General features: G+C 29.8%; 2 protein-coding genes across 5 annotated transcripts; both read right to left on the bottom strand.

The window, feature by feature from the left end:
• Positions 1–1,777: 1,777 nt before the first annotated feature.
• LOC137829929 (uncharacterized) lies at positions 1,778–6,441 on the bottom strand. 2 transcript variants are annotated; one of them, XR_016523271.1, is made up of 7 exons: positions 5,653–6,393; positions 5,382–5,528; positions 3,938–4,063; positions 3,687–3,752; positions 3,373–3,438; positions 2,655–2,923; positions 1,778–2,559 (listed from the first exon to the last, which is right to left on the bottom strand). XR_016523271.1 is itself a non-coding variant. In XM_068636956.2 (7 exons), exons 1-7 carry the CDS (start codon positions 6,010–6,012, stop codon positions 2,329–2,331), a joined length of 1,074 nt encoding a protein of 357 aa, XP_068493057.1. In that variant the 5' UTR covers positions 6,013–6,441; the 3' UTR covers positions 1,778–2,328. The 2 variants fall into 2 exon arrangements, 1 of the variants encoding a protein (XP_068493057.1); XM_068636956.2 differs by having other exon boundaries at positions 2,846–2,923; positions 5,653–6,441.
• A 6,889-nt stretch (positions 6,442–13,330) lies between these two features.
• Positions 13,331–20,522, bottom strand: LOC137829920 (light-inducible protein CPRF2). 3 transcript variants are annotated; one of them, XM_068636945.1, is made up of 6 exons: positions 19,955–20,522; positions 18,102–18,198; positions 17,612–17,828; positions 14,394–14,469; positions 14,152–14,277; positions 13,331–13,937 (listed from the first exon to the last, which is right to left on the bottom strand). In XM_068636945.1, the coding sequence occupies exons 1-6, from the start codon at positions 20,402–20,404 to the stop codon at positions 13,542–13,544; spliced, it is 1,362 nt and encodes a 453-aa protein (XP_068493046.1). In that variant the 5' UTR covers positions 20,405–20,522; the 3' UTR covers positions 13,331–13,541. The 3 variants fall into 3 exon arrangements, with proteins under 3 accessions (XP_068493046.1, XP_090160865.1, XP_090160864.1); XM_090304739.1 differs by lacking the exon at positions 19,955–20,522 and adding an exon at positions 18,295–18,390 and having other exon boundaries at positions 18,092–18,198; XM_090304738.1 differs by lacking the exon at positions 19,955–20,522 and adding an exon at positions 18,295–18,390.
• Positions 20,523–27,627: the final 7,105 nt, after the last annotated feature.

The following is a 27,627-nucleotide window of genomic DNA, read 5'->3' as shown; positions in this document are numbered from 1 at the left end:
ATATTTTTTTTTAAAACTATTCATTATTCAAATTTAATTTATAATTATTTTCAAATATAACAAAAATACATTAGTATTCTTACCAAAAACGTGTTTTGAGGGATGAAAATCTTTGTATTGTTTCACGAGTATGTCTTCACATAAAGGAAAATATTCACCTAAAAAAGACTATTTGATACTTATTTCAAGAGCACAATAACAACATGTGCGTAAAATATATAAGTGTAAGAGTATTGAATAAGATAAATGGTACTTACTAAAAATTTGTATTATAAATTTATTTTATGATAGCTTTGTGTTGAGGGTATGATAATCATTTATAACTCAAAACGTTCAATTGTATAGACTATTCTCCTCACAATTTGTCAATAAAAATATAATTATAATTTGATTATGCATAATCATACGTATAGTCCCATTTTATAATGGATAAATACAATTAATAATGAATTATATAACACAATTATTTTAAAAAAATCAGTCAGATCAATACTATTTATTATAAACTTTGCACTTAAATTTATTTTTTTTATCAGTCAAAATAATTTTCTTTTTTTCTTTCTTTTCCACTCCAACCGGTACCCAGTCCAAATAAAAGCATTAGGAACTTGATAGATTTACAAAATTATGTAAAACACTTATCATTTCCATTTCGAAAGAAGATTTGCATTTAGCTTTTCGAGGTGATGTCAAATCACGCTCATATTCTTTTGAATTTTAAAATAAATATTTTCTCCCTTATCATTTTAGTAAAAGAAACATTCACATCTTCTTTAAGTTTTAAATATGCATCCACTTTTCTTATATATTTAATAAATAAGATTCATTTTTTATTTTACTTAAATATATTATATTGGCTCAAATTTTTAATAATTTTCTATAAATAAATATGTAAAGTGATTACTATATTAAAAACATAAGAGATAATACTATCATCTCTTAAAAATATGAGAAAAAGTAAATATTTATTTAAAAATTTGTAAATGTCATTTTCTTAAAAAAAAGTATCTAGTTTAATAATAAAACGGAAATGAGTATCATTTAATATAATATCTGGGAAAATTCATCGATAAAACTTATCTTCCTAATACTATTGTTTTCTACATTCTTTTGTGACAAATATAAAATTTCTAACTAGAACATAATTCATAAGGGTTTTTTGGTAAAATTTTATTGTCATAGTATATACAGTATTTTTTTCATAAATATTTTTTATGACACGTGAACAAAGTGAAATTAGTAATTCACATATATATTATTAGTACTTTTTGAAATATGTTTAGTTTTTTATATTTGAATTATTTTTTCTAGTATATTGTCTTCTATCTTTTATAAAATTAAAACCATAATTAAGAGCACAATTAATTGGGTTTAAAATTTATTTTAAAATGATATGATTTATATGTACATATTGTTATTATTAAAGCAAGTAAACAACGAATTTTAGTGTTACATTTTAATCCAACATAAAGACCATTTTAAATCAAAAGTAATTCTAAACGCAATTAATCTCTTCTAATATGAAATGAAAGATATCATTTTTTTTTCTATAAAGCCAAGTTAATTGATATTTGACAGGACTCTAAGATGTTGAGCTTGAAATGAAACACACGGTAATAAATAATAAATAGCAATTCTATTATAGCATTATGAATATTGTATTAGTAAGAAGATAAGATTTTGAAGAGTAAATTATAGGAAAGTTGTCATTTTCCACTTTCTGAGGAAGCAGTGGGTTGAGTAATCTCGCACCTAATTTGATGGTGGAATTCACTTGTTTTAGAAGCAAACAAAACTCAATATGTCTTTATTGTTTTAAAATACCTTTAGCTTTTGCAATTGTCAGATGCTTCCAAACAGCTTTACAAGGTAACTAACCATATTTTAATTCAACTTGTATTAAAGTTTTCTCCACATAAATCATGCCTACCCATCCTTTCCTTTTAAATGGCCCCACTCCCCACTCACTCAAATTTAAAAAAACTAAGAAAAGAGCTTCCACTACAAATATTTAGTCATCCACCACCAACCCCACCACAGATATTTGGAAGAAAAACATCAATAAGGCCATTGAAAATGTTGATCTTCACTGTCACAAGGACATGCTGCGCTCTTCCGGTTTTACTCATTTGGAAAAGCAATTACTCCTTCTTTGACAAAACTTGAGAAGAGTGAACAGCTGCACCGACTACATATCTTTCTCCATCCAATCAGAAAATTATATAAGAAAGTAGAATACCCTTGTCATAAAGGAGGAGGAGTGGGAGCATTTTTTTTGGCTACACAAAATTATGTAAAAGTCTGTCACAACACTTTTTTACGGTTCTATCAGTGGCTGTTTGATTCAGGCTTGATGACTGTTGATGATTCTGATTGAGGCATACGAAAAATGGCTGAGGCTAGAGATATGGGCATGATACAAAGTGCCTTGGACTGAAGAAATTGCATAGCCGCACCCACATCTTCTTCCATAAGTTTAGCAACTTGTTGTTCTGTACCGTCATTGGACCACTTGTCCCAGGCTTGCTCATTGGCGCCACCTTCTATGTCCTCCCCTTGCTGATAGAATCAATAAAACTATTGTAAGAACCAGAATAGAAAGATGTATATAAAGTTAACACAATAAAAAAACAAAAAAACTAACATAAATTTACATGTGTAGTGCGCAGTGCTATGATTGCTATGATGTTATCTCTTATCCCGGTTTAGATACGTACCGTGGTACAAAATTTTGCAAGTAGTGCTTGACGAAAATAAAGTAAAAGTAGATTGAAATGATAAAAAAGGTATGAAACTAAAGAAAGATGAAGAAAAGTAGCATAAACTTCTTTCGAGTATTCATCACCTCCACTGCAGAAAGGGGAACATCAGCCACAAGTTGAGCAACTGCACCAGCTCCCCCCAGTCTACTCATGCTCAGGACCTGTTTGAAAATATCAATAAAATTAAATGATATGAAAAGGACAGAAGCTTTATTAATATATTTTGTTTAGACAATTGGTACCAAGAAATTAGGCAGCTTAACAAAATCTGGTAGACATCTCTTGTTCAATTGAGTGGGAAGATCACACACGACAAAATGTGTCTACCATTCACAAACACTCCATATAGATGAGTATGGATATTTCAGTATTAAGCTTTAAGCCTAACATGTACACTTGTACGGAGGCTCAGAAATTTGAAACAAGTTTCTCAAAAATAAAAACAATAGATTCAGTAAAGCTCTATCATGTGCCCGGGACTGATTTCAAAAGAAATCAATGGAAGTTCAACGTAACTTTTCTATAGGAAGAAATTTTTAATATAGATTAAGCCGTTCATGGAAAGGAAGAAAGTTTTATTGGAATACACATTCTTTAAGAGCTTACATACCTTAACCTGGAGCCTTAGGAACTTCACATAATCCACAATTTCATCAAGCATCGCTGCTCTGTCCGTCTGCAACCACAAATGGATTCACATTTGAACTGTAGAGAATCTATAAAGTACAAAACCGTATATTTTACTTTCTCAACGTACTCCATTATTTTGAAGGCTTTATAAGCATTCATCCATGTGTACGCTATTCTAAAGTTTTAACAAAATGGTTATTTATAAAATGGAAGTTTCTTAGGAAATGACTTTCTAAATGAAGAGAAAATATAAATGGTATGTTTATCATTGCATAGCAAATTAAAAGCACAAACCTTATTAATGCTGGGAACCAACTCTTGCAGTGCCTTCATTCTTTCAGCAATTCTTTCGCGACGCAACTACATCCAATACAAAGAATAAAGACATCATTGTTATAGGACAAAGGAATCCAGTAAGCAATATACTAATATCACTGATAAAACAATCTAGTCTGCAGTGAATTGGTCCATTTTGGTTGTTATATTATGTCAATATTGAAGCATGTGAGTTCTAAGAATAAGTGTGTCCTTAATTAATCAATTACCCGTTCAGCAATACTGTGTGGATCTGTGGCTTGCCCTCTTCTTGCTCTCACACGAGGGCGAATGATAGGTGCTTGTGGGGTACAACTCATTAACGCTGGACCTCCACCTCCCTGGCCCTGAAACGCCTGCAATATGCATGGGATCATAACCTAAATAACATCACAAATAACTCATAGTATAGTACATAACCAAACTCTATATATTACGTTCATTATCTCCATTACCATATACAGGAATATTAATAGTCATTGAGTCAATATATTGTTATTTCAAAAACTTATGTTATGCCATTGCAACTTGTGGCATAGTATATTCATCCAATCCAGATTATATTTTGCATGGACATATAAAATATAAGTAGACAGCGAATATTGATGCGTGCGAAAATCCACAATAATAGGACCCTTCAACATTAAAAAATGCAAATCATTTTTATTAATTTTGTCTGTCCTTTTACAATTTCTCAGTGCAGATATATTCGTTAAAATGTTGAATTTGAGGTTTTAAAGTCAAGACGGAGGATCCACAGCCTGAATATTAATGTCAAATGTCAAAAATCTCATGCCCTAACAAAATAGAAATATATGTCAAAACGGGTCCCACCCAGTACGAGGGCGTTGAAATTGAAACAAAGTCACTTGTTGCGAGCCTAGCTATTGGCTCTGCGTTGGAGCCAGAGCGATTGAGAAGTTGTATTCACCATTTTTGTATCAATACTAATTAATTTATTAACAAAACGTAAAATTTGACACGCCTATTAAACTCTAGAAGAAAAACGCGTGGTGAAAAAGTATACAATCTACTAATGAAAACAAGCACAGAAAACGCGTTGGCGGAAAGTAGTACCAATAAGTGCTCGTGCATAGCTGAAAGCAAAACCTCAAAAAAGAAGTTGGAATAAAGAACAAAAATGCTCCCGAAAATCGCAAAACACATCCAACAAACTTCGTAGTGAAAAAAAAATGTAAATAACATAATAAAAAAATTGAGCATAAAACAAAATCTGGGAATTTTTTAAACACGAATGCAATAAAGGCAATGATTCTTGGAATGCGAATACTGTGGTAGAGGGAGTGAAATTAGCGGAAGCGCATCCACAGGGAAAGGGTAAAATTGTAAAGTATGGGTCTGAAGCCATGAAATTTGGGTACTTAGGAAAAAGAAAACAAAGGGAAGGCATATAGAATGCAGAATGATTTCATAAGATGTTAGGATTAGTTAAATAAGTATTTTATTTGTGATAAAGAAATGAATGAATGGTGAAGGATGAAGCACTAACTAAACTTCCACAGGCATCTCTTCTTTATGCATTGTAAAGTGATCCAACTTTAAGGTTAATATACTATAATAGTTTGTCTCTATATAGGTTAGAGGTGAATTATTGGGTGAGGGATGGAATTATTATTATTATTAAGGTATAATAATAATTAATAATAATGTTACCTGTTGGTTATGGTGGTGGTGGAGGTGGAGCTGGGGCTGAGGAGGCGGCGGCGATGACAGCGTGGGGCGGACAGAGGGAACAAGCGTAGGACTGTGCAACTGTCCAAACGCTGAAAACAAACCTCTCACATGCATCGAATCGCGATCCTGCACGACTCACAAAAATTAACAAACAATAAGAGAATAAAATAAATAAAACCAGTCTCTAATCTGCATGCGCACTAGTATTGTTATGAGAAGATGTAGGATGGTAAAGGTGATGGGTGCATACGGTGATTGGTGCAGTAGAAGAGGGTGATGAGTTGTTATTGTGGAGAGTGAGGTGTTGATGGTGGTGGTGGTGGTGGTGGTGGTGGTGATTATTGTGAACGCTGGGATCAACATTAACAACGTCGTCAACTAAGTTTCTGGAATCATGGTGGCTTAGAAAAGCAGATTGCTCCAAATTCATGCCCAGAGGCATCATTCCACCACCTCTGAGAGCAGCGGCAGTTGAATTTGAGGACCCTAATTGCAGCATTCCAACGTCAGTGGCTACGGTTCTGCCATATCCCACCGGAGCTTCAGGCACTGCTAAGATCTGTTCGAAGAAATCATCTCCTAACCCCTCCGAGCTACTATTACCTGCCATCTCTAACAAACAACCACCGAGCGAGTGTCTGAGATTATGAAGCTACCTTTTTCTTATTCAGGCATTTGGGGTTTGAAAAACAGCAAGAGCGGAAAACAAGGAAGGTTGTTGCGTTGTCTTGTTGCGGTCTGTGAAAATGGCGGATGGTCCGAAGCTCGATGAGCCGGGAATGGAATTTGGGTTACGGTTTCCGAGAATGTTTTGCGTTTGTGTGTTCTGTGTGGAATTTGAGAAGAAAGAGAGTGGGAGGATTGGATTTGGTAGTGGTTTGCTTTGGATGGTTCTTTAAATTTCAGAGTTTAAGCTTTTCAGCTTTTGCGTCTTCTGAGTGCTTCTCACCTGACCACACACGGAGTAGAGAAGACAATATTAGTGCGCTCTGCCTTTATTTACACTAACCCATACATATATTTACAAACAATTTTCATCAATTCTCTTTCTAAACTTTTTTTATATTATTAATCATCAACTAATCATGTATTTACATAAAACTACAAAAAAAAATATTATATATCATGATATGTGATAATACAAAAATAAATTTCTCATATATTTTAATTACATTTTTTCAATAACTTTTATTTCATTTATCATACATTAATACTCTATATTTATCTCTTTTATCTATTTCCTTGTTAAATTATTTTGTAGGGTTTTACCATTTAAATTAAATTTTTACTTTTTTTTCTCAAAGACAAAACAAAAGAAGATATGTACTTGAAAAAAAGGAAAACTTCTTCATGCACATTCATAGCTTCCCCTGCATTTCATATTTTTCTTTATTTTACGATACTTTTCACAGATAGGAAATGTAGTGTATTTTTATTTTCAAGTGGTAATAGTTGTTTATGATAATTGATAATGAATAGGAATGATTAAGACAAGTTTTATAATATTTTTATATTTAGTGATTATTTTTTGTTATTTTTTTAAAGTCGTAAAAAAAAAAACCAACAAAGTATAAGAATAAAGTAAAAAAATTTAAAAAAAAAAATATTCACATTGAAAAATATCAAATACAATAAATTTCCTTATCAAATGTCTTACCCACATTCAAATAATAAAATTGTTTTTTTCAAACACTATAACCATAGAAAAAAATAAAAGTGTTAAAGACAAGTATACAACAGATGTATACGCCTAGAACAGTAATATAAAAGTACATAGATGTATAGCTTAAATTATTTAGAAAAAATAATTTATATTTCATTTAAGTTATTTAAATTTTTTAAAAAGGTTTTTTATAATTAATATTAAAAGAAGAAAGTATGAAGGTGGAGTAAGAATTTATAAAAAAAAATCCTATTAGAGAGACCAGCCTACCCATAAAACATAAATGTAAGAAAGAATGATAAGCACTGCATACAAGATCCAACAGCCTGATTAGTGAGAGCAATTTATTTTAAAATAATTATATTATTATCGTATAATATATTAATTTATATATTTTTATGAATATATGATATTATAATTTAATACTGAAATTAATATATAAATTTAAAAGATGCAAAATATGAAAGTATCATGTATTTATTTATGACTTTAAAAAATTGAGGAGTGCAAATAACATGGGTTCGCCCGGCGACACTGTTTCTAATAATACTTTTGTTTATTAAAATTTATAAATTAAAAGAGAAAACTATTAAATAAAAAATTACGTTTTTTTTTTCTCGAAAAGTATACTAAAAAAATATATTGTAATGCTTTTCTTGAAAAGAAAACACAAACGATAATGGTGCTTGTTACGTGCACGATCACGGAGGCTCTTTCGTTTTGTTTTCTTTTCCTTTATTGGATAGAGATTTTGAACCAAACTTATGTTTTTGTAGGAATTAGCATGAGATGATTAAAACTGTGAGGTTTAACTCAAAATTAATGGAAAATATTGAAATTTACTTTAGTATTTACAGAAAATAATTGTTTACATGAGTTTAATTATACCTATTATTTAAGTATAATTATGTACAGAAATAGATCTTAGGTGAAAATGAATGTTTGTTGAAAAAGGGTGATATAAAAAAGATATGAAATGAAAGTGGTGTACAACGTAACATACTTTTAAAAGAAAGCAGGTCCAATTCTTCATTGGCTTAACCTGCTACCATTTAAGGATAGGTTATTAATGAAATTTGAAGTTGGGGCCAAACAAACGCTTTGCTCAAATTTTACTTCAAAAATTATTTATCACCATAATTTTTTTAATCTATGTAAATGAATAAGTCATATTTAAAATGATAATTGTTTAAAAATTATATTTCAAGGCATAACTTTGTTTTTAGTTTTTATTTTTGTATTTAAGTCGTGTTTTGTGATGTGATTTTAATTTTTTTTTAATTTATGTGCACAGTGTGTTTAGAAATAGAAGTTTATTTTTAAAAAAATAAGATAAAGTCGTGTACTCAAACATAATTTCAATAATTTATAGTTTAAACGCCATTATAAATTTTAATGTTTGTTTTAGATAAATTTGAAATTGATTTTTCTAAATTAGGTTGAGTTTGATTAATATTATTTTTTACGTAAACTAAAACTGTAAAAAGAATTAAAATATTTTTTAATAATTAAAAGTAATTGTATATTTAAAGGAAGTAAAATATTATAGTGTATGATTTTATTAAGAAACGGACATTAAGTCTAATTCATCTTTATAAAATAAATTGAGATCTCAAATATCTTTCACGCTATCAACTTGTGTGTACGACTATATGTTATAAGTTATCATTATTTATATTCTTAATCATGATATTAATACGAATAAAAATTATTTATTTATTTATTTATTTAAATTTAATTCATTATACTTTAAATTATTTTAAATAATCTGAAACACACGTTAATGATATTGTATTATAAGTTTATAATAATTATAATTTTATTTAATTAATATATGATGTAAAATTTATACATGTCATTACAAATTTTACTATATAATATAAACTAAAACACTAATTTAGAGTATGATAATCTTATAATATTGTAACAATAAATTCTTTCTTAATGGGAACGACAAAAATTAAAATTAGTGTTTATGGGTCTATTTGAGTTTACCTACCATCCTTATTTGAGTTTACCTACCATTTATAACAAGTAAATCTTTTTTAATAAATTTACTTATTAAATTATAACAATCGAGTATATTCTTTTTAAAGGATAAATTATATATTTTAAAAGGTATAAATTATTATAAATATGTAACATTTATTTCTAAAAAAATAATTTAATTATTTTGAAATAAAAATAATAATTTTTTTTAAAAATAAATAAATTAATTTTTTAAAAGATAAATAATTAAACTTTTTTCTTTTGACAAAAAATATTATTATTATAATAACTAATGAAATAAAAAAATATATTATTAAATTATAAAAAGGTTTCTATTAAAAATAATAACTCCAAATAAAATAATAATATTATTGGAAATAATAAATTTTTTACTTGAGGTGATGTCAAGTTGCATAGTGATGCCTAACACGAAAATATTATAAAAATAAATATTTTTTTTTATTTTGTTGTATGTAATTTTTTTTATTGTGTATGTTATTTTTTATTGAGAAGAATTATTTGAATTTAGAGAAAGTATTTATTTAAAGGATAAATTATAAGAAATTAATTTCTTTTCTTTTTTTAATTCAAAATTCTCTAAATTTTGAAAATTCAAATTTTTAATTTAAAATAAATAAATATTAAATTTATTATATTTCAATATTATAAAAGATAAAATTGGAAAAGATTTATGTACCATAATCACTTTATATATTATTATAGATGTCAGTAATATCTTCATGAGTGTTGCCATTGCATATTGGGGTTATAAATAAAATTTTAATCTTAAAGGACTAATGATTTTGTTAAATTTTGTGAAAAGTTTCGTAAACTGTTTTTCAATTTGCAGTACATCAACCCAACAAATGTGTATGTTTGTAAACTATAAGAAGAACAAACTAAAATGAGAGCAAAGAAGTTACAAAGTGTGAATTTCTCTACAATTACATCACCAACCATTTCAACCATTTTATTTAAATATGTTGTTCATTTCTCGTAAACCATGTTTGGGATTTGTTAGCCATTAGACATTAAACTTACCCTTTTCTTTTTACAATATACCTCTAAAAATTATACATCTATGCATGTTGTTAACTTCCCTCATTAAATATGTGCTCCAATTTTTATGTCTTCTTCAACAAGTCAAGATTTAGTTCTTTTAAATGTGATTTTCACAAGAACACATATGGTTATGACTCATGTTCCTTTAGGGAAAAAAAAGCATGCACTCAAAGAGATTGATTTTCATATATTGATATCTCTTACCTCAATTATTGATTTGAGTGCACTTTTTCAATCCAAAGCAAAGTCATGCACCTGCCATACAATTTATGTGTTTCGGATTTTGAACGAAAGTTATATTGTGTGCCGATTTTGATCTCATTGAATGACAGATAAAATGGTCCTGGAGGTAAACGACTTCACGACTTGTCCATTTTAACAAATAAATAAAAAAAATTGCTTCTTTCTTATAATAATTAGAAAAAACTAATTTAAAATAAGTAATTAAAAATGTTGATATAAAATTTTAATTACTTTTGAGTGAAGAAACAAAACAAAAAAAAATAGTAATTTAAGCATGAATAAATTTTGATTTTGTAACATCCCTATTTTACTCATATCTAATAACATAATATGCAACTATATCTAATAACATGTAATAACCCATTAACATATAAACATATATTATTATTTCATAATGTATCTCAAAATATATTCTTTCTAGAAATTTTAATATATACACAAATGATTAAAAACAAAACATTAAAATAAAAACAACAATTTCTCTAGTTGAGGAGCTCTACCACTTGCAACTTCATCTGCTCTCGTGTAATTTAACACGATCACTACATATTAAAGAAAACAAATACAAAAGCAAAGCTATTTTTAAGAATTCTAATATAGATTTGACTTTTAATAACAAATATAATTTATCAAATTTTTACAATTTACACAAAATAATTAAGTGTCTATCAAATTCATCATCCACATTACTTCGGTGAGATCTCTACTTACATGTGCATATTTCATTTAAAACATCAATACAACATTAAATCACATTAAATTTTAAACTTTCTAAACACTCCAAACATATCTTAAAATTCACTTAACAATAATAAACAATAATAAACTAGACTTTTAAAAGAAATAATTATTTAAAATAAATAAATGGCTTGAGCGAAAAAAAAAAATTGTTTTAACAAAAATGAACCAACATGTACCCAAAATTTCCCCATTTTCGCTTGAACGAAATCTCATCTCATTTAAGCAAAAATGGACTTGAGAGTACCTCATATTTTTATTCAAATTTTTATTTTATCAAATATACTAAACCAAAATAACAAATTCCCTGCTAGAGTTGGATAATTACTCTAAATCAACATCAAAACAATCGATACTAAGCAACATTATCCTTTAAGTGATTCATCAAACTATTTAATTACATTCATTTACTTACTCAAATCAAAACAATATAATTTGATAACATCTATCATATATAAAATTTCACATTCTAATTTCAATCAAACTCTATTATACTCAAAACAAACAATCCTACAAGAAATTTTGATATTGGTGACCACGTAGCCCCCACATCCAAATAGCCTAAGGTTTTGTTGGAAATTTAAAACTAGTTTTCCTTACCTGAACTTGAGAAGATGCTTACTAAGAGCTCCCAATCTATCAAAAAGCTCAAGATAGCTTAACATGCACCACAGAGTCCTGATAAAAAATCTAATTATATCACTATGATCCTCAGTTAACAGAGATGAACCCTAAAGCTAAAAGAGTCATATGCAAAGCCTAGACAAAAAGAAACCTAATAAGTTCAGAACTTACTCTATCAAAGATTTTGACCGGACAATCTTGTAATATTCACTGTCAGGAGTCTAATGACAAACTCCGATAATCAAAAGAGAAATTTTTAAAGAGATAGTGGTTCTTTTAAAATGCAACCTGAATAACTGAATTTTCTATTTATAATTTTTTATTTATTTTGATAATAAAATATCCAGGTGTCATTTAAATTATATCACTTTTACTCTAAAATTTATTTAATAGATCTTTATCGATATTGTAATATAATTTAAAATTAAATTTATTATTATTGATTTTTGAAAAATTAAAAAATATATTTTTAATTTTAAACTTTTGAATTAAAAAATAAATATTGTGGTTGTAATAAAAAAAATATTATTAAAGTGAGATTTAATCCCCTTTAAAAAAACAAAAAAGAAAACCGAGAAAACTCCCAAACTTCAGGTACTGAATTCTTTCTGACACCGGAGATAAAAAATCAGTTAAGAATTCAGTTCTTTCTCAACTACTACAGTAAACAACTTCATTTTAGAGAAATATTAACTGGGTTCGTTCGAGAAATATTTCTTGAAAAAAGTACTATTTTAGAAAAATAAATCAGTAATAAAATTTATCCCATGAAATTTACTCTCAGGAGTATATAATGTGCAAATGATTAGAATGAACAAGAACTTATAAATTCTGGAGTATATATATACACACACTGACTGTTGTAATCGATACCTTCTTCTCCCACTTCCATAAATTTTTCAAATTTCCAAAAATACTCCTTTATAATATTTTGGATTACCAAATTTGAAAGTCATTTTTTAAATTTATAATTAGTTATCTCTGAAAATCATTTTTCAGATGCATGATTATTCTCCATATTACATAATCCGGAAGTCTTATTTAACTTCCGAATTTTGTAATTCAAAAGTCTTTTTTCAAATGAGTTTGCAAATTACATAATAAAAAAACAAAAAGTCTATGAAATGACACAAAAAGACAAAAATGTATTTTCAGGTTGTGTATAGAATTGACAGTATAGAGATTGTGTATAGAATTTACAGAAGAAGATATGGAGGTGCAGAATACACACCCACATGTCTGTTTCTCGTTTATATTGTGTTTTACAAGTAACATTAAAAAAAATAACGTTTCCCGAAAAAATTTTGACACAAAAGAGGTAAGACACAAAATTATTAAGTTGAAAAAAACAGTACAGTAAAAGCGTCACCTTACTCTTACTAAAGAACTTAGTGTAATAAATATTCTCAAAATATTTAAAGTTAACCAAACAGATTTTTGTAATTTCTTAAACCGTAACTGTCAAATATATGATTGCCAGGAATCATAATTTTCAAATATGAAAAGACTTACTTTGCATAGAACCCCCTTGACTGTTACACTCAATTTATTTAGAGTCCCCGTTTTCTGTAACACAAAATCCGATGGGGTAAATCGTAGACATTAAGAATTGTTAAAACTTGGCGGCTGTAAAATTTATTTCATCTTTCTTTTTCTGGAAAAGAACAAATTGCGGGGCGCACTAATTGAATCCAGACTCATGTGATCCATCAAATTGATGAACAGTGTGTATTCCAGATGAATATGCCTTTAGTTATAAATAATAACTGAAATAACTGTTTTATAACTTTTCGGCGAAGCATCCAAGAGAATTTGGCTACCTACTGCTTCCCATTAGAGGGAGGGCCACAGGAATCCACACCACCACGAATCCGCTTCTGAAGATGTTCCAAGCTAGCTACCCGCTGCAGGGAAGTAGTTTGACCCATCTTGTTCCCACCTACCACTTCTGTAGAGTTCTGCTGCACATTTTCAATTGAAGATATGCCCCCCAATCCATCGTTCACTATTGGATCATGATTGGGAATAGGATTATTAGATGTGGGTTGATAGAACTGATGATGATCATCTTGCACAGGAACAGCTGCATCAGCTGAAGTGTCTGAAGGGCTTCTTCCATCAAATAATGGCATGCCCAATGATGACATGTCAGCCATGGCATGAACCATTGGGTTCAACCCAGTAATTCTTTTGACAGTCTCTTCAGCCATCTTCACCTAAAAATGAAAATAGCATGGCAGGCAATGACAAACATGTCAGATCTTTGTCAATACAGGTGAAGCAATTGGCAATGTAACTTTTAATATAGTTTCTCTTCACTGAAAAATATGATTGGACACCATTCTTCATCCAACTCATGGAATTTGTAAGAAAGAGCCGGTAGGTTTGCTCCTAATAGATTTTAGACCAAGTATAAAGTAGGACCATTACCTTTGCTCTTAATGTTTCAACATCAGCTTTTAAAACTCTGTTGTCAACAGCAGATTCACTGTATTTCTGACTTACATCAGTAAGGCGCTTCAACAAGGTAGAATTTTCACCTCTTAATTGAGAAACCTAAGATGATAGAATAAAATGTCATAAAGCATCAATGTTTTCATGCGAAGACTAATCATCTAACACACAAAAGGGAGCGGAGAAACAATTCAATTCTATAAATAGAATACACAAACCTGTGTTTCTAGGTCAGTTAAATGAGCCTGCTTTCTTCTTCTAGAGCGCCGGGCAGACTCTCTATTGGATAACATCCTGAGATATAAATGTTATTAGATATTGACCGAAATAGAATTTGTCCCCCAGTAGAACAAATCAATATCAATATCACTATAAAAGGGTAAAACTGGAATCCTATCTTTGAAAAAAATTGCTTCAGTAAAACTTGCAACCAATATGAAATTTGTTTAATCTAACTGTATGAACTAGAAAGTACATAATCCCTCACATCTTACGTTTGATAGACAAAATGTTCTGACATTTTTTTTTCATACCGATTATACACTGTTCGTAGGGAAAAAAATCGAGAAAACAGCATCAATCTTGCTTCAAAACTCTAATGTAATACTCGATGAAAATTTTCCAGCATGCCAATCACTTAGTGTACAGGGCAGGAGCTGGCAAATCTTATGAGTAAACAAAACATCTAAATCAATATGAACAAAGGTAGTTGAATCAGAATTCAAATTATGACTTGAAAGAACCATTTTCCGAAACATTAATAGATTCATGATGAATAACAAAAGATAGCATATGCAAACAAAGACATTAAAAAAATCATATTCATGATCAATAGCTGAAAAACATAACTCTGCACAAGTATGAGATGCATGAGTTCAATTATATTGGTTATATTAGAATAATATTGAAATTTATAATAAATATTCTGCTATTAAATATATTATATAAAGTATTTTTATTTGAAAAACTATAACATAAGGATATTTTACAAGTATCATCAAAACCAGTAAAAGTAGTTCAGATTTGTTTATATTGATTAACAAAGTTTTTTTTCCTTATAAATCATAATGGAGAGAGTATTTTACTATGTTTCATAATAGATTTTAGGTTTAACGACTTTTTGTGTCAAAATTTATTAATTTTGTTTCAATTTCGTCCTATAATTATTAAAAGTTTCAATTTGGTCCACTTTCGGAATTTGACTCAATGCTTTTTCCCTCCACTAACACCAAGTAATTGCCTGAAGGAAGAATACAATGTGATCTTATTAAGGTGGATATTCATTAGTTAAAATAATGAATTAATTAATAATTTATTTTAATACTTAAATTGGAAATTATCAAAATCCCATGGTCTGCATGTACAAAGAAAGCCCATTGCAACTTCAAACTTAGAACATCTCCATTGGAGGGATTATACACGAGGTCAAAAATTTAAGACATAGGTCTTAAAATGCCTCTCTTGAAAAGTGCTGATATGACATTAAATTTAAGAATATGGATCTTAAACAAGACTCTGGGTCATTAGAATAAAAAATCATTTTTTTTCTTAAAAGCAACTTTTTCCCAATAAGTTCAGTGAAAAATATTATTAAAGTGAGATCTTATACGAACCTTGCATTGAAACAAGTTACCATGCGATCTTAAAACTAACGTGAGATAGGGGATCCACAAAAAGTAAGTTAAAACCTAATAATATGACTCTTACAATGGAGATGACCTTTAAGAAATGGTGGGTTAAAGTTGACAATCAGCTATTGGGAAGAAAACAGCATATTCCCATTACATTCTGATAGTGCCATGTGCTCCAAACAACAGATAAATGAACTCAATTCAAGTAAAATCAGCAAACACCCCATCATTGAAAACCACAAGATCTATCAGAAACACCAAAATCAATCACTCCACCAAAGAACTCAAACACAGATTCAAAATCCCATAAATTTCTCAACACCCATTAGTCACCCTAAAAAAAGAAGGAAACCCCAAAATCAAAATCACAAAATATCAATGAACACACAATCTTTGAATTGGGAAACAAGGAATCTAACATGTGGGAACGGCATAGAGAGCAGAAAAAGGGTTTTGTGATTTAAGAAAGAGAAAATGGAGGAAAAAGAGATAAACAACCAATTACACAAGAAAGGAAAGGGAACATTCTTCTCAAGTCATCTCCATTGCAAAAGTCATCACATGAAGTCTTAATTTACTTTTTATGAATCTCAATGTGTCACAACATTTTTAAAACCTCCTTGTAAATTTTACTCCAATATAAGGGTCTTATAAGACCTACATTTTAATAATTTTTTATTTGGTTGTTGACAAAAACAGATGTCTTTTTAAGGCAGAAAACTTTTTTTTATTCTTATAGTCCAGGGTCTTAAATTGTATATCATGTTAGCATACTTAAATGAGGAGATCTTACAAGACCCAAATTTTAAACTTATGACCCTAGGCATGACCCCTGCAATGGAGATGACCTCATAAACCAAATAACCATGCAACCCTAAGCCCGAAGAAGAGCACCTCCCCAAACCCCATGAATGCCAACAGTTTTTTGAGACCTCATTTAATTCTTAATTTACACATCAACAACAACAGCAACATGTTCGCATTGCTTAAGCACAGTTTCCATCAGTTTAACAGAAGGGCAAACATTGACCTATTTTTGAAAAAAAGTGGGACCAAATTGAGGCTTTCAATAATTGTGGAACGAAATTTAAAAATAAAAATTGTGGGACTAAATAAGTCATTGAACCTAGATTTTATGACAAAAGATAATAACCAGTAATTGACACAAAAATATTTATCGTATTAATTAATTTCTTTTTATTTGATATTAGAAAAAACATTAATATCATGTCAATAGTTAAAAGATAAAATTGATGGTCCAAAGTCAGTTAAAACACTGTATATCAAGCTACTAAATGCTAAAGTAATACACTATTATTTAGGGTTATAGGTCAGTTAAGGTTGGGAACCAAGTCATTTCTTTACCCGGGCACAGCCATGAGCGAAACAGAAGTTATAACTGCAGCACAACATGATTTGTCCACCCAGGCCACCGTCCGCTCTGGCTGCTGTTTACTTTTATTTCAGCAGCAAAAAAGTCGCTCATGGCAAGAGTGACAGCCTTAGAAAAGTAGTGGAATGTAACAACTCCTTCTGAGGCCTAACAGAACTTAGGCATGAATAGTGTTATTCTTGTCCAGATCGCAATTACTGCGATTCACTGAATCATTGTGTGATTCAAGCATGAAAATTATTCGCTCACTGATTTTTATCACCCGTTGCTTAAATCATATGGAATCGCACTAATCATGCAATACTATGACTGTGCTATGAGCACAATTACATGATATTACATTTAACTCCTGCGTATAAAAGAAGTAACCAGCATTTTCTATAAAATCAAGCAATTTTTAGAATATTGTTACCTCCTTACTCTTTTTGCATCAGCAGGGTCCATATCATTCATAGATGTCTCTCCCTCAGCATCCTCATCATCTGACAGTTCTCTTGATGATCCACTTGTTGATGGCCTAACTGCAACAACAGGTTTCTTTTGCATGGAAGGTATGGAAGGCATCCCAACTGGTACGTTCGTATCTTTGTCTTGTAAGTTAGATGGATCATTTCCAGAAGGGATAGATGCTACATAGACATATAAGTTTGACATAATTCAATAGGTATTATCCATACAAAAAGAGATAGAATCAACCTATAAAGCTGCTCAAAAAAATACTAAACAGGTCAATGAAAGAAGGCAATAGTGTTCAGATAAAAAATAAAATTGTAAATACAGATTATGCATTTAACTCACTCATGCAACTGCTACTCAGCATTCCGGAAACTCTAATTTATCAACCCTGTTTTTTCATTTAACCCTTTTAATACATGTATGCATAAATATTTGCCAATTCAAACCTTTAGAAGTAGTCTGAGATCCAACTTGAGAAGGATCGATAGGCTGTGATCCACCATCAACAAAAGGGATTGGCTCTTGAGATTTAGCCAAAGATGCCTATTGCAGAGAGTAGAGAAAAAGATTAGATACTGGTTCAATTCTCAGTTGGGAAAGATGAGAGTAGATACAAATATAAAGCTCTTCATGGAATACATTGAAGATCTTCTATTCGGATGCTTCCTCCTAATCTTTTCTGGCTATTTGTTGAAAACACATGCTTTTGAACTGAATTTCAGAAGGCTAATTAATATTGCTTTGTACCCCAGGAAGAACAAAAACAAGTAATATATCAGTATCACTCTGAAATGCATAAACAGGTAATAAACCACCAGTTTCGTACACAAACTATTATTTTGTCTCCTGAATAGTTCTTAAAGTAATAAAGCAACGCTATCCAATCAAAATTTGGATCATGAATAGCTGATTGATTATTTGAATTTTAAATCATAATTTGTATGAATCGTAAGATTTAGAGACAAATTACTTCAAAACTGCTTCCAGAAAGCAACTAAAGCCAGATGAATATGAAGCCTTTCAAGATGAGTACAAGGGCAGAAAGTGGAACAAATCTCATGTAGACAATACATAGTGTTCAATGTAAACAGTTTAAGCTATAAATAGATAAAACAACTTAAGTAAAAGTCATATAAAACAAAAATATTAGTTATATATGAGTTTGTGAAACCCTTATTTTAGAAGACTGGAAATGAAGCAATTACATGTCTAACTACAGTACGAGCATTGAATGAATGAGTGATTAATAAAGTAGTAGAATAATCATATAGGAAAAGTTCACAAGTATTATTTCAATTCCTTTTCATTCGAAAATTGAACCTCAAATGAGTTTTTAATTTTTTCACGAGAATTGGTGAAAAGGTAAAAAATATACATACATAGATACACATATATATAAATTGTTGATTCGTCCCGGTGTTGAGAAATTACACAAGTTTGAATAGTAAATAGTAAGACTCGGATAACTAAAATTAAAACTATTTAAGAGATTTACTAAGATAAACCCACTTGTCTTTTAGTAAGAGTACGTTAAAAAGATGCACCCATATGTTCTTCAAACTTTATCGTGTAGTTATAATTTGCTAATGTACTCAAATAATAAGTGGATCTATGTTAGCAAATCGTATGAACAATTGCTAGTATCTTCCCACTTGGTTTATAAGGAGAAGTATGCTTCTTTAGTAGGGGTATGTTAGGAAGCTACACCAAGACGTATTTCAAGATTAATAATAGATATAATTTGGCAACGCACTCCGTCCAAACGACAAATGGGTTTACATTATCAAATCCCTCTAAGTAATACTTAAATACTGAATCAGTATTTTGATCCCAAAGTCGAATTTGATAAGTTTTTAAATATTTTAGAGACTATTATGTAATTTGTTCGACTTAAAGGATCATTTAGGAGAGAAGGTAACACTTAAAGAATGAATGAAATTAGTGGTTCACTTGTAACATAATAGTTGCACCTGAATATGATATGTATCGTCTTCAAATTTTTGCATTCAGAATTGAAATGGCTTAATGACTTTAAGAACAACCCTACAGTGTGGTGCGATTCAACGTTTCCCTGTTTAATTTAAAAATATGATATGGTCGCGTTGGCTCCTAAATGAATAAGCAGACCCCAGAGTGCAAATAAATAAACAAAAAATGCATGCAAAACAATTAACCGAAGACGAAGAAAAGTTAAAACGCAAAACAGATCCAAATCAGAACTAATGGAATCGTTTGATTCGCACAGGCGAAGCGGAGCAGACATTGGACGAGGAAGAAAGGTGAGGAAGAAAATAATTACCCTAGTCATGGCGACAGCTGCGCATGCAAGGTTGAGCTTGCTCTTGAGGAAGGCCTGGTACTCATCGGAGTCAAGGGGCACGGGAGCAGGGGTATTGGGCAAAACGGCAGCGTTTAGGGGAGGAGCCGGGGCAGGTTTGGGATGATCATCGATCTCGACCAAGACGACGTCGGAGGGGGCGGCAGGAGCGGCGGTGGCGGCGGAGGAAGGAGAGGGGGGAGAGGGTGCGGAAGCTTCCTGGAGGAAGCGTTGGAAGGCCCACTCGGAAGCGCTGCGGCTCATCTTGGAGGCCTCATCGGCGGCGGAGACGGGGATCGGCGGCGATGGCCAGAAGTGATCGGAGATTTCGTCAACTGAGAAGACCCTATCCATATCGTTTGATTGTGTGTGATGTGATGCGAAGGAAGGGGAGGAGGGTCGCGGCTGTACAAAACGAGAGCCCCGGGGCATATAGGTCAAAATTAGACACCACTGGGGGACGACATCCAATCTTTTCTTTTTTCAATTTTTCTCTCCTGTCATCAACCACTCATATTATATAACCCATCCATCATGCAAACACAAACACGAGCTAGTTTTTACTAAAATAATATTTTATATGCATATATTTCTAAATCATGGAAAACAAAAGGACTACAAATAAACTTACATCGTAAAACAAATTATACTTTCTTTGGTGGTTCAGAAACATGCAAGAAAATAAAGGAAGAGAGATGATGGTGTATCAACTTCTTTCATTCATTAGTGAAGATTTTATTGTTGCGGAAGATTGGAATAAAAAATTAATGAAAGTATGTAAATGTGTGAAAGTTGTTCAAGTTGTGTGTCACTAAAGTGATGTAGTGTTGAACAAAGTGATCTTGCATTGTGTTGATTTGTATAAATGTATTTTTGTGTATTTATGATATTAATGATATTAATGATGATGATAAAATGAATGCATTCTGGATATCTAATTCTCGGACACATTTAGTGTTGTATATTGTGTGTTATTATTCATGTGGTTGGTGACATTTTTTATCGTTTTGTGAGTCTTTTATGGATGTTATGATTCTTTATGAGTGAATTGTGGTTCTTTTATAAATGTGTGGTAAGAGACATTGAGATGGTATCATTTTGAGTACATGAATCTATTAATAAAAAAAATATTAGATTAATGTAAACTACAACGCATAAATTAAGATATCAGATAGTGAGACATTGGTGAATTGCAATATTATGATGATAGTGTTTATATAATAAACTAGTCTGACACCATTGAGTTGATGTTTGCAAAACATAATGTTTAGAATGGATAAAATGTTATTTTTTGGTAAGATAGGCTCAATACAAATATTTCAGAAGATATTGAGTATCATGAATTATTCTAGATCAATAAAATGCAATTGATGATTTCTCTATATTATTTTGTAAAAGTATATATATATATATATATAAAAAAAAATTGTTATGACATTCTCTAGTATGAAAATGTGATTTGACATCATCTAATGCGTTTGGAACATTACATCTAATGATTTCGGTCAATTAATATTAAATCAATATATGTAATTTAACATCATCAACTAATTAAAGAGGTTCAAATAATGTAAAACACAGAAAATACATAATGTACAAAAGAAAATACTTATTAAATATATTTTTAAAATAAATAACAAAAAAATAAATTCTTTTTATTACTAATTTAATATTTTTAAAATTTCATTTTCTCTATGACTAAAATATAACCACAAAGTATTATTTTATACAACCTTGAGAAAACAACAACGTGACAATTAAGACATGTCAAATATATTATTCTAATATATATATATATATATATATATTATATAATCGATTATCGAATAATATTTTATTATATATATATATATATATTTATAGTCGTCGACCTTTTTTTGTAAATTTTTACAATTATACTAAGAAAGAATGTCAAAATATTTGTACTTATTTTTTTATTTTAAAATTAGAATAAAATGTTGATATTTTCAATTCTACTTACCAGTATAAGGAAGGGGAGGGAGGGTTTGTGTACTTGTGTTATGTCATTCATTGTGGAGTGTGGTCAATTCTCACTCCAACTTCATGAACCGTAAAAAGCTGTCGTACTCGCATCACATGATAACTTTACAAAGATCATTCAAACCTTTTTTTTTATGGAATCAACAAAAGCTTTTCCATTTTAGGAAAAATAACAATACCTTTTCATGTTTTGGGAAAAATAAGATCAAAATACGAAAATGTCCACAAACTTTACTTTATTCATCCACATTTTTAAAACATTACATTATTAATAATTTCAATAAAATGAAATAAATAATTTATATAAAGATCACAACAAGTGCATACTGTTGGAGATCTTATATCGACTAGAGATGATGATATTTCATTGTATATAAGTGGGTGCAAACCTCACCCCATGAGCCGGTTTTATGGGGTTGAGTTAGACTTAAATTTCACTTCGTTATATAGTATCAGAGTCATTTAAAGTCTATTTTAGCGAGTGTTTGTTGGGCTTATTGTACCACCCGCTATTAGGCTGTTATGACCACCCATAATATGTTGTTTCACGCACGAGCTGTCACTCTCGGTATGAGGAGGTACATTGGAGATCCCTATAAGTTGGTGCAAACCTCACCCCATGAACCAGTTTTATGGAGTTGAATTAGGTTTAAAGCTCACTTCATAATACATACTTCTTAGAAAAGTCTTGAACCATTTGTACTAATACTTTTTTTCTTATCTGCCTATTTTTTTATTTAAATTTAAAATTATTTTATAAAAAAAAGATTTAAATGTTGGAGTCATCAATGGGTGAAATCTTCAATGTTTAGGAGTAAGTTGTGAGTAGTTTCGAAAACAATGATGAACAATAATATTATGTGTTTGTCTAGGGTGGTCTAATCTTTATTGTGATGTATGGGCATAGAAATACATTTGTATTTGTAGTAGTTTATTTAGGTTGTGTTTGGAAAAGAAAGAAAAATATTTGAGGAATTCAACGTGTGAGGATTCGAGAAGAAAGTATGAAGAAATTGAGTATTTTGTGAGAAAAATTTATTAAAATTTGTGAGTGATGTGATGGTTATGAGGGTATTTTGATTTTTTTTAAAGATGTAAAATATAAGATTAAAAATTTACCTTTGTCTTAAACATCTATTACATCACTCACAAACTCCCATAAGTTTTCATCATACATCCACTCTAACATAAATCAATCTAAACAACCTCATTTTCTTCTCACATCCTCACACATCATCTTCCAAATCCAAACCACCTTCCTCACTTCCGTCTTCAGAAATAGTGTACCCCGTAATCCAAAGAGGCACTTAGAGTGATTAAGCTCCATTTATTTCTGGACAAGGAAAAAAGAAACATTTAGTGTACTTAAGAAAAACTGTAATAAAAACAAAAAAAAATACGGAAATCAATCGATTTTTTTTTGCATTCAAAACTTTTTTCACAACTGTAAAACCATCGTTTTCTGATATTCAATATGAATGCTACGTACTTATCTTTACCTCGAATTACAACTTGTTTGAGTTTGAAAGGAAATCTTAAATATGGAAAAAGACCTCACAAAAAATATCATTTATTGATTAGTCTTTTATGTGTGTGTATATATTCTTTAAAGAATGAGAAAAAGAAGGAAGCATGAATAAAAGGATTTGGGGATTGATTACAAGTGGAGTGCTCACAGCTACTCACAGAGACAGATACATTTGAATTAGGACATGACAAATACAATGCAATTTGGACTTCGTCATTGTGAAGTGCTGTGTTAGAGACAAGAGAATCAAAACTCAAATATAAGCAACTCTCCAAGGACACTCGCTTTCTCCTTTTATCGACTTCACTTTTCTCAAAATCAAACCTTCTTTCTCATCTTTATTTTGTTTTACATGCACTCATTTCACATCACAGTTTTTAATTACAAATCACAATTTTAATTAAATTGTAATAACAACATCATGCTAGTGCACCATTCATTGAAATTACATCTTTGCTCATAAAAAAAAATGGTTTTGAATGATTGACTGAATCTTAAACTGCACTTGATTAGTGTTATCAATGGGACATGGTGCTTTATTTTGGTCTGTGACATCACTTTCCAATTGTGATAACCGTAATATATAAAGATAATATTGACTATGAGCATGAAAAGCAAGTTAAGTAGCCCCATCCTTGTCTCTATAAGGAAGGCATATCTCCAAAACACCAATGGCAGACAAAGAGAGGTTGTTTGATGCCTTTCAAATGATAAATCATCTTTGGATTTGATTGTTGTTATCGGGTAAGGGTTGGAACCTGAAAAATTATTGAGAGAATGCGTCTTCTTCCTTTTTGTGGTCGATCGCGTTGCTTTCCAATCTTCTCTGCTCGTTATTCACCTTCCTTCCGTAGTAGCATTGATCCTGAGTCTTCTCGCAAACATCAAATGATAGTACTTGCAGAAAACACTCTGACGCTTAAGTTAGCAAAAAGGTTTGACACTTTGTGAGTACTATAGATAATGAAATACATGTTGTTTTGGAATGTGCGTTATTTATTTTATATTATCTATGGTGAACTTTTCTTATTGGGTCAGGTTAAGGGGTTGAACTGTGTTTAGGATTGAGTTACTTAATTCCTAATCACGAATTAACATTCATGACCTCAATTGACGTAGTTAGACTTGAGCTATCGGTCGGCACAACCAACAACATGCTTTGACTACGTTCGATCGACCCGACATTGAGGTCCAGTCTAGACATTACATCGGTTGTGTGACGCTCGCCGATACAACTACTCAGGTAAACCACAAATATCTCAACTCTCACTACATTCTTAACTTCTTCTAAAGAATATATGTCTAAGACAAACTAGAATATGTTGGGTAAATAAAATTTGTCGTTGTCAAAATAAAAAAATGGTTCTAATTTTTTAACTCATACTTTCTACTTAAACAATGAAATTTGGTCTCTCCTTTGCGTTAACGTTGCTTAAACCTGTTTGTGTAGGTTTATTTTTTTAAAATAATTAAAACAAGATCAATAACAAAATTGAAAAGTCCTGGTTTCAAAATGTAAATTGGGGTGCCAATAGGTGGGCCCAAATAGGAAATACGGACATTTGGCCCAAATTACCAAAAGGAAACTGAAGCCAGCGGAATAAGCAAGCTGTCACCGGAAACATGAGATGTTTAGATAGTCAAACAAATTTAAATTGTTAAATTGATCTAATTCTTTTACAATATCTACCGAAAAAGACTACTCTTTGTATATATTTTTTAAAAATTAAAAAGACACATATCTATAAACTTCTGAAAATAAAAATAAAAAATATTTTCTAATCCAGTATTATACAAATTTATCATTTGTTAAATTAATCAAATCATCTATAAATATATATTCTTATATAAGAGTTGTTAAATCTGATATATTCCTTTATATTCAAAATTTGTAAATCTTTACAAAATTTCATAAGAATGAGTTGTCCTTAAAATTTACTCTTAATAACTTTATTTATTAAAATAATAAAATAATATAAAAAAAGAAAATTAACGTGAATAAGATATCATCGTACGAATTTATATTTAAAGAAAACTATAAATTCAATTGAAATAATTGTGTGTTGTTGATCCACTTGTTTAATAATCATAAAATTATTAACTTAATTACTTTTAAATTTGAACATAGAGCATTACCATTTTTTTAACCTAGACAGCTTGCAATACTTATTTTATTTGCAATGACACAAATAAAAGTCTAACATACTCTATATTGAAATTTATCTTTTTCAACAAATTTATGTTTTGACAACTAAATACAGATTACAATTGCGATGATTATTTAATACAGAGATTTGAGAATTTTCAGATGCGACAGTGAAGAAAATTATTTTACAATTTCAAAATTTACTTAAGGAGCAAATTATAGTTTATCCTAATTAAGGTGTTAATAATTTGTTATTGGTTAAAATTGTTTTATCTTATGTTTGGATTAGGAGGAAATGTGTAAAGATTTGAGTGAATAAATTTAGAATGATCTGAGTGTAAAATAAATAAAATTGTTTGAATTGAATTATGTTAAATAAATTTGTGAGAAAAAATTTAATCGGATGATTGTAGATTTTTTTTTTTAAAATTTGATAAAAAATGTAAAATATAAGTTTACAAATTTATTTAATTCTTTAAAAATATTTAATAATAATAAAATTAATTAATTTATATTTTTTAATAATAATAATAATATTTTCATAATTAATTGTATTCTATACATAATCGATCGATTGTGTATAGAATTATATACATAGTTGATTATATATTACGGTTATGTATATAAATTTTATAATATAATTAATTTTATTTATTTATTTATTAATATATAGTATTTTTATTTTATTATAAATATATAAAATATATAATATTTTTATTTTTATTATAAATATATTTAATATTTTTTTTTTATAATATAATTAATTTATATTTTTTTTGGCAGAGTAATACAATGGTAATAATGTAAAAACTTATATTATTTATGTGATTTTTTTCATAAATCACTGAATACATACAAGGAAGGATAAATTATTTTTTATTTTTACACTTCTAAATCTAATATAATTAGTGAATACAAAATCGGTGTCATCTCATCCGGATAAATAGTATTCATCCGGATAAATGCCCATACGCAATGCTTTGTCTATTGATCTTTTAATAGAATTTTGAAGCAGTTTAGCTTTTAGTAAAATCAATATTAAAATTTTGATATTGGTATTCATACAATATATAATTTTTAATTGATATAATTATCTTATTCGTTCTTACCTCTAGAGAGTTACTATTCAATTTAGTATAGTGGTTTTAAAAAAATCAATTTAGTCCCTATGTTTTTTTAAAATGTATTTAAAATGGTCATTTCTATTAAGTTGCACCAAATTATGTCAAATGTTGTTTATGTGGCAGAGAGAAGTGAAATTGGATGTTGTGTGAGGTGTGAGGTGTCAAGTGACATGAATGGAGAGATTAGTTTAGTAAAAAATGAATTGGGGATTAGAAATTTTTAATTGGAAGCAGGGTTTAGGGTTTCTAAGGTGTGATCCCATGGTGCAATCCTGAGCCCATTATGAGGTGCGATACCGAGTCCGTGAAGTGCGATTGTGTGGGCCAGTGATTGTGAAACCCGAAAGCATTGTTGAACGTGGTGTAGTTTCATGCTCGGTCGTTTCTAAGATTAGGACTTTTTCACTTGCTTTGAGAGTGATTCTGTTTGTGATTAGTTTGAGAGAACATTTAAAGAGTAGTTTATGATGTAGGGTCCACCATGTGCAAGATTTTTCTGTGTGTGGTCCAACATTTGGTATCTGACATAACTAAATGAAGGATTGCTTTATAATTTGTTTGTTATCTGTGGTCATATGTAGGGGTGACAATGCGGGTTGACCCGCCCCACGTTAAGTGCAGACTCATTTTACTGGGTCGTCTCGTATAAGAAGTAACTCCCGGGCTTGCGGACCAGCCTGTATAATTTTTTTAAAAAAATAAAAATAAAATTTCATTAATGATAAAAAAACTTATTCCTACTACTGAAAAATTAAAATTTTATTTGTGTTTCAATTCATTTAACTATGATAAAAATTTAAATACAAGTATGAGGGTTGTTAGAAGGCTTGATTAAAAATAATTAAAATTTTGCTTT

The sequence above is a fragment of the Phaseolus vulgaris genome, chromosome 7, assembly GCF_051622355.1.
Source record: "Phaseolus vulgaris cultivar YP4 chromosome 7, ASM5162235v1, whole genome shotgun sequence".
Lineage (NCBI taxonomy): Eukaryota > Viridiplantae > Streptophyta > Magnoliopsida > Fabales > Fabaceae > Phaseolus > Phaseolus vulgaris.
This window is presented reverse-complemented; position numbering and strand designations above follow the sequence as displayed.